The 10,128-nt window shown below is 42.9% G+C and overlaps 1 protein-coding gene across 1 annotated transcript in view; it reads left to right on the top strand.

The window, feature by feature from the left end:
* Window positions 1–3,296: 3,296 nt before the first annotated feature.
* Window positions 3,297–10,128, top strand: part of LOC308297306 (UPF0524 protein C3orf70 homolog A-like) — a gene marked incomplete at both ends in the record, with an annotated part of 31,124 nt that continues 24,292 nt past the window's right edge. The window contains one exon of the mRNA XM_080740719.1: window positions 3,297–3,489. Within this exon, the coding sequence (XP_080596845.1) occupies window positions 3,297–3,489 (193 nt within the window). The remainder of the gene's footprint in view (window positions 3,490–10,128) is intronic.

Raw genomic sequence — 10,128 nt, 5'->3', positions numbered from 1 at the left:
AGGTGTGGAGAAAGGAAATTCTAAGAAATGTAGTTAAAAACAAGACAAGATTGTAATTTAAAGATGCTGGACTCTTTCAAATATATTATTTATAATGAGAGGGAGAGGCCAGAGTGCTGGAGATGTAACAAGAACGACCCACAGCCTTCTTTAATTTTGTGAATATCCAAGCTATGTCATTTACATTTCTTGTTTACTTCTTGCTTTGTGTGTATTGGTATTGTACTGATTGACATAAAAAGAAAATGGCCATAGAGATGGAAAGAACAAAACGTTATTCAGGAGGTGGATGTTGACATGGGAGGTGTGTGGAGGGATGCTAACAGGAAGAACAGAGAGACAGAGAGAGAGGGGGGGGGGGGGGGGGTGAGAAAGTCCAGAGAAGAAAGTTAATAGAAGAGAAGAAAACTATCAAGGGAACAGAGAGAAAGTGGAGGATGACGGTGAAAGAAGTCGATGATTAAAAACAAACAATGCTGAATGTCAGAAGAGCTGTGTTGACCCTGCAGGCTCCCTGGGACATCTGAACACTTGGTGTGTCGTGTGTGTGTGTCGTGTGTGTGTGTGTGTGTGCGTGTGTGCGTGCGTGCGTGCGTGCGTGCGTGCGTGTGTGTGTGCGTGCGTGCGTGCGTTTCTCGAAGATTTTGTCTTGTTTATGAACTTCTGTTTTCCATCAAGTCAGAGACAGGTCAGGTCACACCACACACAAAAACAATCACATGGTACTCACAGTCCTGTTTGATTTCTACACTCAGAAGAAGGAAAAACAAAACAGCCACTCCATTCAGCCCACAGGGCCTCATTCATTTATACTTAAGCCCCTTTTCGACTGCAGCTTTAGCACCACACCACACCGCATCCATCCAGCCATCCATCTTCAACCGCTTATCTGGAATCGGGTCGCGGGGGTAACAGTTTCAACTGAGACTTCCAGATTTCCTTATCCCGAGCAACTTCCTCCACTCCCTCAGGGAGTATACTGAGGCGTTCCCAAGCCAGTTTGGAGATATAATCCTTCCATCTGGTCTTTAGTCTGCCACGGGGTCTCCTCCCAGTGGGACGTGCATCGAGGACCTTCCTAGGAAGGTGCTCGGGGGGAATCCGTACTAGATGCCCGAACCACCTAAGCTGACTCCTTTCCAAGTGTAGTCTCTCTCGGGTGACTGAACTTCTCACCCTATCTCTAAGGGAGATACCAGCCAACAGTCTGCGGAAACCCATTTCGGCCACTTGCACCCGTCCCGCAACCTTATACTTTAGGTCATGACCCACACTTCATGACCATAGGTGAGAAATATCTACATTTTCCATTACACTAAAGTACTCCTATCGGTAAGAAACAAATTTACCCTTTTAACTGTGATTATAACACAATATAAATTTGTATTACAACTATCCTAATTATAATACAACATAATGGATTATAACTGTGATTATAATACACTATAAAGTATTAATGTATTTCTATGATAACTATAATACACTATAATATATTATATAAAAGTAGTTATAACACAATAGAATATAGTATCATGTATTACAACTATATCCTATTGGTCTAAATGAAAAGTCATTATGAAGTGTTTGGCCCTGTTTTGTCTAGCTCAGACCTTGCCTGGTTAAAACCAGACTGCACTCAACACCATGCACCCCCTGGTGTCTGGTTTATTAACCAGGCAAGCTCAGACCTACTCTGGATTGGATATAGCTCTGGTCCATCGCGTCACCTGCTGCCTCTGACAGACCCGTCGGCAAATGAATAGACGCGTTTTCTCAGCCCCTACCAGCATTCAACTTCAGTCAAAATAAACAAAACTACTTCACTACTCATCAAACCAAAGGTATTTTTTAAAGTCTATTCCCCTCGGTGGTGAAGCGGCGGTCGAGTTGGATGCACTTTATTTCATGCCAAAAATAGTGTATTTTGCAGATTGGGTGGGGTGCTGAGGGGCTCACCACCATGGAGAATAGGCCTAGACTTTCAACAACGTAAAATTGGTTTGGTGAGTAGTGAAGTAGTTTAGTTTATTTTGACTGAAGTTGAGTGCTGGTAGGGGCTGAGAAAACGCGATGGACCAGAGCTAGATTGGATACTGGATACTGGCACAAGTGGGCGGTGTGGAGTGGTGTGGTGTGGTGTCGGGCCTTGTCAGTGGAAAAAGGTCTAAAGTTGCATGTCTGTGCTGGGCACTGTAAAATAGTAAATAGCTGTACAGGTCTACAATCTCTCTTCGTGACACGGAATCACGGGTGCAACAAATAGGCTATAAATGAGGCTTTGAAAAAGGAGACATATCTGAACACATTTTTTTCCAGGTGTGTGCGCATGCACGCAGTGTGATATGTGATAACATCGAGTCACGTCAACAAATCAGATTTCTCAAATCAATTTCAATTCAAAGGAGCTTAATTGGCATGAGAAAACATACGTTTACATTGCCAAAGTGTCCACACACACACACACACACACACACACACACACACACACACACACACACACACACACACACACACACACAGATAGATAGGGCTCAGCGCTGCCTGTATTCTACTGTATTGTGTTCCAAGTGGTAGGCTTTGATGTGAGACAGGTGCGGGCTGATAAGCTCACATAATTATAAACCTTTTTCCTTTGATATTGCCTTCTGTCTACTCTGCCCAGAACCCCAGATGTGTAACAACACACAAGTGAAAATAGAGGGGATGATGGGAAAGGGAGAGAGCGAGAGAGAGCGAGAGAGAGGGGGGAGAGAGGGGGGGAGGGAGAGAGAGAGAGAGAGAGAGAGAGAGAGAGAGAGAGAGAGAGAAGAGAGAGAGAGAGGGAGGGAGGGGGTGATAGGAACCTCCCATAAGGGACGGACGGGAGTCAGTCTAGGAATAGAGGGGTGCGAATGCTGCGATCCGTTGCTTTTTATTACCACCACTAGTCAGCGAATAGGAATCACGTCGTGCGGTGTCGAAGTTGAACGTGTTGTGCGTGGTTCTACTTCCACTGGACACGAGGACAGCTCTGGGGCCAACATTCCACAGCAGCGCTCAACAACTCTTCATAACGGCCGGGCATTCGGGACTGGAGAGTCCTTCCCTTTGGAACAGGATTGTTGTTGTTCCCCGATGATGATCCGTGCGTGAACGCGTCACCGTTATTTTTGCTATAATTTGACGAGATGCGCCGTTATTCGCACCGCCTTCTCCGATGAGGGAGAGAGGCTGATTACTGAGCGTGCAGGTAACGGAGGTGCTCTGGCTGGTACCGAAGTGGGACAGTGGGCAGGAGGGATTAATTGGAAGGAGCGATGGCAACCTCTGGAGGAGGAGGAGGAGTGGGACCGAAGAGCGTGAAGTTGGACGAGGCTCAAGCCTCCGCGAAGAGCTGTGCGGGGCGGCCGGACTTTCTGCCGTGCGACGGCGGACAGTCCGCCTGCGCCACCCACAGCCACGGGAAGTGTTTCAAACTGCACTGGTGTTGCCACCTGGGCTGGTGTCACTGTAAGTTAACTTGTCGTGTATCTCTCTCTCTCTCTCTCTCTCTCTCTCTCTCTCTCTCTCTCTCTCTCTCTCTCTCTCTCTCTCTCTCTCATAGCGTAACACTGGCTATAGGCTGCATACACACAAAGTACAATCCTCTGTGTCCATGTAACTCTAGACTGCGTTCTGTCGAGGTGTGCGACAGTGTGCCAACTTGCGCTTGTGCACGCGGCCTACTTGTTGCTCTGCTGGCGCAAGTTATGTCAATTTGGTTCCATAAGGACCACAATGGAAACAAGTCCTAATATAGGGCTTTTTGTGTTATATCTTAGCACCATTGCTTAATCATCATAATCAGCATCATCATCATCATCATCACCACCACCTTAGGCCTAATATTTGCAAACTGTTGAAGTATTCAATCAATCAATCAACTTCTATTAGTTCTCAAAACATAGAGTGGTTTACAGTGTACTGTAGTTACAACAGGAAGGTCTACTCAGCTGTAAATAAACCAGAATAAAACAGAACAGAAGTATTAGGCTATAAGTAGTAGGTCTATATGGTCCAACAGAATTCTATTTGAGTGTCATTCTGCACTGCCCCTCTTTCTTTCTTTCTTTCTTTCTTTCTTTCTTTCATTCGATGTAATATCCGTTGACAGTTCCACCGTTTGCTGAACCTGCTGATTAGGTCATTTAGTGCCAAAAATGTGCCTTTGTTTTATTTAGCTCAACTGAATGAAACAAAAGACCAACTTCATGAGTCTGCGACCTCTGTTGTTCAGAGACACTCAATGAAACCTGCAGTGGTAGTCACATAACCTACACAGCTGTAGGTCCTGGATTAAACTTCAAGGAACCAGAATATGTTCCATGACATTTGGACTGTTTCCAGAAGCGGTTTTATCACACTGTCAGAGCTGGTTGTGTGTGCTTCACGTCTGCTGATACCAGGGGTTCTCAAATGTTTTAATTTCAAGGACCACCTTAACTCTGAGAGTGTACAAATGGAACCAAGTCCATTTGGTTCCATTTGTACACTTCCAGAGTTACAGACCTGTAATGGTCCATTTGGAACCCCCTCGGCCTCAAGTAACCCATGCATATGGTCCCTGTACATCACTTTAAGAACCAGTGAGGTATAGGAATACATAAGAATCGTTGGGAACCGTTAAGGAATCAAACTGTTTACCAGACATCCTCTCTAGTCTCTACCCAATTCCATTGACTTTTGCTCCTAGAGTATGATATTCTATTACAAGTGGTTCTCAAACTTGGGGTCGGGACCCCAAGTGGGGTCCCCAGATGCAGGGGCGTCAATTGGGTATGGCAGGGGTATGCAGCTGTCATACCCTGGGTCCAGGGGGGGAAATAAAAGTTACTTTTAAATATAAATCCATGAATGTTTCTTTGGTTATTATGTTGTTAAATTACAGTAAAATAACTACAAATGCAAAATGTAACAAAATGGTCACTTTAACATGGTATTAAAATTATATTCTCCACACTTGTATTCTCCCCATCTTGACAAAATGGTATATTCCCAGGTTCTGCAGGTCAGCTGCACAGGTGCAATGCATTATTGTTAATTGTGGCACGTTTACTAACATGCCAAGTTTAGCTGCACTTGAACAACCGTTCCAGGCTGCCATATCCAGTCCAAGAAACCATAGTAACGGGGGAAACATGACTGGTATGGCAACATGACTGGTGTCTTGCACGCGCGCCTTCGCACGTGTGCAAGACACCAGTCATGTTGCCATACCTTAGCCTTTTCTGAACTGACGCCACTGCCCAGATGATTAGCTTAATGTCATTTTTTTCTCACTCAATGGTATAACCAACACACAGTATAAGTGTGTACATGGTAACTGCACATTTCTAAAGTGACAATATAAGGACTTTCAAGACCGCTTTAATACCAAACTGGCCAGACTGTCAAATATTAATAAGCAAGAGGTGAACATTGTGAAAATAGCTGGCATCTAAACTGTACCTCGCCCTCGACATATTGTAATAAGCACAGATGTGTCATTTCAGACCATTGCAGGTGTTAATAATGCAGTATAAGAGGATGTCTGAAGATGTTAAGTGCAGCATGTTAGTATACAGAAGACTGGTCTATCAGAGTGTGTGTGTGTGTGTCTGTGTGTGTGCGTGTGTGTGTGTGTGTGTGTGTGTGTGCGTGTGTGTGTGTGTGTGTGTGTGTGTGTGCGTGCGTGCGAGCGCACGTACGCGTGTGCGCACGTGTGCGGGTACGTTCGTGTGCCCTATAATAGTCTAATGTACCTCATATCTGTGGCTCAGAGGGAGGTTGTACAAGGGAGGAGGAGGTGTGAGTCATGTGGGAAGGAAATGCATAATGCATCAATTAGGGTAAATGTGAGTGCAGGGAGCAGATAGCCTACTTTCAGATAAAGGGTATCTACTGTCTAGATGGGGCAAGATGCTATATTTAAATACAAGTGAAGTGATACCATCCAGCAAGCTTGCTCTGAGGCTCCAATAGAGATACTAAACTGATTGTGATTCTTCTTCTGTCTGTTTACAGACGCTTTTTAAACTGTTGACCTATACAGAATCAAAATGTGTTTTTTAATGCCTGAAGGCAATCGGTACAACATAAATTATGGATTAATGTTAGAACTCCCACAGAGAGGGAGCCTTGCTGCCAACAGAACAAAAACGGAAAGGAATACAGTATCTTTGGCTTCCTTAGCTATCATTATTTACTTTCAGCTGCAGACAATAGAATATCTTGAGGTTGTGATTGTCATTCAATATAATAGAGAACATCATTAATTTTCGAACATCTTCCCAAAAACGTAACAAATTAAAGGATAATTCAAACAATAGCAGATCTACAAGCTCGCAGCGCAGCGCAGTACACGCACACACGCACGCACACACACACACACACACTCACACACACACACACACACACACACACACACACACACACACACACACACACACACACACAGGGTATAGCTTAATGAAATGAACTTCTCAAATGCACCGCTCACTTCAAACTGGATTTGATTTTTGAATAGCCAACACTAAAATCTAAAATGACACAGATGCTTACCCGGTTTTAATGAATGAATTTAATTCTGATTTAGAACTAAATTTGTTTTAGATGTTCAAAATTAAGTAGAATAGATTGTATATAATTTGCTCAGGATAAGATTGTTGAAAATATGGCTAAAAACAGAAGATCACAGCTGGTGCTGTTAATGACAATGACTCCTTTGATTGCCGTCTGACTTCCATCTCTGGAAGGCATTCACATTCTATCAGCTGACACACTCCTAAACAATACAACCCACTTACCCACATAAGCAGTTAGTTGACATTCTTATGTGCAGTCATTATTAATTACAATAAACATTTTAAGCTTGAGTGCTTAGTAAAGTTCGAAACAGTGGAAAGGGACTTTATTCATATTTTGACTTAATTTTGACTTTCAGCCATTGTTTTTCACACTGGTTCTGTTTTCTGCTATCAGGTCCCTTTTTTATAGGGCCACAGGCCCACACAATATAGCATTTCAGAATCGACATCACAATGTACACGTGCAATATTTAGTGACATTGGATGCAATGTATAGCTACATCTATAAGGCAAATTGATAATAGTAATGAATAACCTTTAACTTTTGATATAGAAAATAAAAACTGGAAAGGTTTGCATTTTTAACGACCAATCTAGAAGAATAGCAGGTCCATGTGAAAAAGGGAGTGTGTGTGCACAGTTTGGCAACGGCCAGCCAACAGTGTTGGAGATTGGCTGGTAACAGACAGGCGGACACATCGGCGGATGGACGGACAGGGTACAAAACAAAGTCTCAGCTATGCCTTTCGGCCTGGCGGAGACAATAACATGACTTCAAGCTGCACTATGTAACTTTCCTCTTCTACCCCGGTTTCCTGCACTGACATTTTTACCAACGAGCAACCAGAATGGAGGCAGACGCTCACAGAGTTGGGAGTCGGGGGTGGACAGGGTCTCACAGCACACGGCTGGTGCTACTGAGTTCATATTTTGCACACACATTGCTCATGTTATGAGCTGTGCCGTTTTGTCTTTACATCCCAAAGACAAGATTATTAACTTCATGAACACAGAAGAGTTCTTCTTTGTTGGTGTAAAAACATGACGTTGCTCAAGCAAGAGTGCGTTGTTAACAAATGTCCGGGCGGAAACACTGGACCAGGCACAGTGTAGTGCAACTGCAACTACTGTACACCTACTACACTACTTCCAATACATACACACACAAAGGGACAACAACTGAATACTGACAGATAGAAATCTCCTTATAATTTCTTTCAGACAATTCAGCAGCATAGATAACAACAATGATAACTAGAAAATATTGTTCCTTCGAAACAATTGTGGGCTCGCTTCAAGCCAGAAAACAATGGCTATAAAAGTACAAAATGTCAAGATCGCAGGCAGTGCTCTCTTTGACGTTACTGACGTCAAAGATTGGTCCATTTTGTTCCAAAAATGTGTTGTGCAAAAGTTGACCCGCTGGTGGCGCTATAACAGGCCAATGTAAGAAGGGTGGTATCTGTTCCTTGACCTATTGGGAATGTGCTTGCAAGATTTCACGCACATTGCAGGCTGTGTTCATGATTTGAGGTGTTTTTGGCTTTGGCCACTTTATCGCTGCTTGCAGCTATATTTATTATTATTTTTTTTGTGTGTGTGCACTTCATAGGCATATTAGATAAAGGTCCTTAGATTGTGTGTAGAATGCTTCATGCAAATTGCAAAAAAAATCCTAACGGGTTTAAGCGTTTCACAAACTGCTCAAAATGATATAGCGCCCCCCTTTGGCCAATTGGAGTAAGATTGGTTTTAGTGATATTTGGACTAACACTCTACATCTTTGCCAAATGCCATGAACATGTTACTTTGCATGTATGATTTAGAGGCAGAAGAATAATTTGCATAAAACTGCAATATTCATTGAATTATTTAAAAAAGCATGTTTCAATTTTAAAGAAATCCGATCTGACAGATCTTTAGATATTGGTCCAAAGTTCATGCAAAAAAAGTTTTGTGCACGTGACGCGAAAATTCCAGAATAAAAGCGGGTTTACACGTTTTACAAACTGCTCAAAATGGCGGAAAATCGAAGGGCGGAGCTTACTAAACAACGACACAGATGTCTTCCACTTGAGTCAAAGCACGCGTGTAACAAGTTGCATGTCTTCAAACAAAACGAGTCATGACTTATGCCCGTTTGAAGTTTGAATTTTCAAACGCTTCGTATAGCGCCCCCCTTTGGCCGATTGGAATAAGATTGGTTTCAGTGATATTTTGACTAACCCTCTACATCTTTGCCAAATGCCATGAACGTGTAACTTTGCATGTATGATTTAGAGGCCGGAGAATAATTTGCATAAAACTGCAATATTATTTGAATTATTAAAAAATCATTATTTAACGTACAAACTTCTCACCACATAGCCTGTGTAGATATAGGTTCAAAGTTCATGTGAAAAAAGTTTCGTGCGCGTAACGAAAAAAAAACCCAGGAGGAGATAGATTTTTACTGTTTTTCATATAATTCAAAATTCTGGGGGATCTAAAGGTCAAAGGTCAAAAGTTAGAGGGTAAAAGTTGTTCGGCATGAGGAGACACATACGTGTATACAGGTTTCATGGCTTTACCTCAAACACAGCATGAGCTATACCTGTTCAAAGTTCGCACTTTCGAAGGCTTCCTACAGCGCCACCATTTGGCCGATTGCTGTATAAAATAATAGCACACGTCGCCACTGTAGGCTGAACACATTGATGTTTTTATTTTCATTTTCTCACTAAGTATGTAGGAGTAGAAAGGAACCAAAGTTTTTTGATACTTGCACTGACTGCCTGCCTAGTATAGAAATAATGACAATATCTAAAGTGTGCTCGCCTTATAGGCGAGCCCACAATGATAAAACCGTAAAAAGAATTTAAAAAGATAGGGAGAGAGTGCAAAAAAAAAATACACAAAATAGTAACGGTTCTGAATTAAAAGTAGGCATATACGTGTGTTGTTCAGCACTGGATTTAATAGGTCTAATTATTATTAAACCGAGTTAATTTAACAATTTTACCCCTAAAGATCCATGCGGGTCAATATTTAAACTCTTAAATGAATACTACGAATTTTGTAAGCCACCGATTTCAAGTACGTACCTCATTGACGGACAATGTGTGTTCTTCTGTTCTGATTTCATTTGCTGAGGGATTATATGATCGGGCTTTTGATCTGAGTTTCCACAGCATGGGTTTAGTGTTCCGCTGTTCTGAGAGGTGTGTGTGGGTGCACGCATGTGTACGCACATACGTGATGCAGGGAGCGATGTCAGTGGTTCAGTACAAGGCTTTGACGAGCTGTCTTTGTTATTCATGTCTTTGAAGAGGGCAGTGTGTGTGTGTGTGTGCGTGTGTGTGTGTGTGTGTGCGTGTGTGCGTGTGTGTGTGTGTGTGTGTGTGTGTGTGCGTGCGTGCGTGCGTGCGTGCGTGCGTGCGTGCGTGCGTGCGTGCGTGCGTGCGTGCGTGAGCCTTCTAGAGAGATTTAATGAGGTTGCATCAGGTGGGTAGTCTGTTCTGATTATGAATTCTGGAGACAAGCCCCATTCAGTTTTTCCCCCAGT

The sequence above is a fragment of the Nannobrachium achirus genome (genome assembly GCF_963921795.1).
Source record: "Nannobrachium achirus genome assembly, chromosome: 13".
Lineage (NCBI taxonomy): Eukaryota > Metazoa > Chordata > Actinopteri > Myctophiformes > Myctophidae > Nannobrachium > Nannobrachium achirus.
The sequence above is the reverse complement of the archived record's forward strand: the minus strand, read 5'-3'. Positions and strand labels throughout refer to the sequence as shown.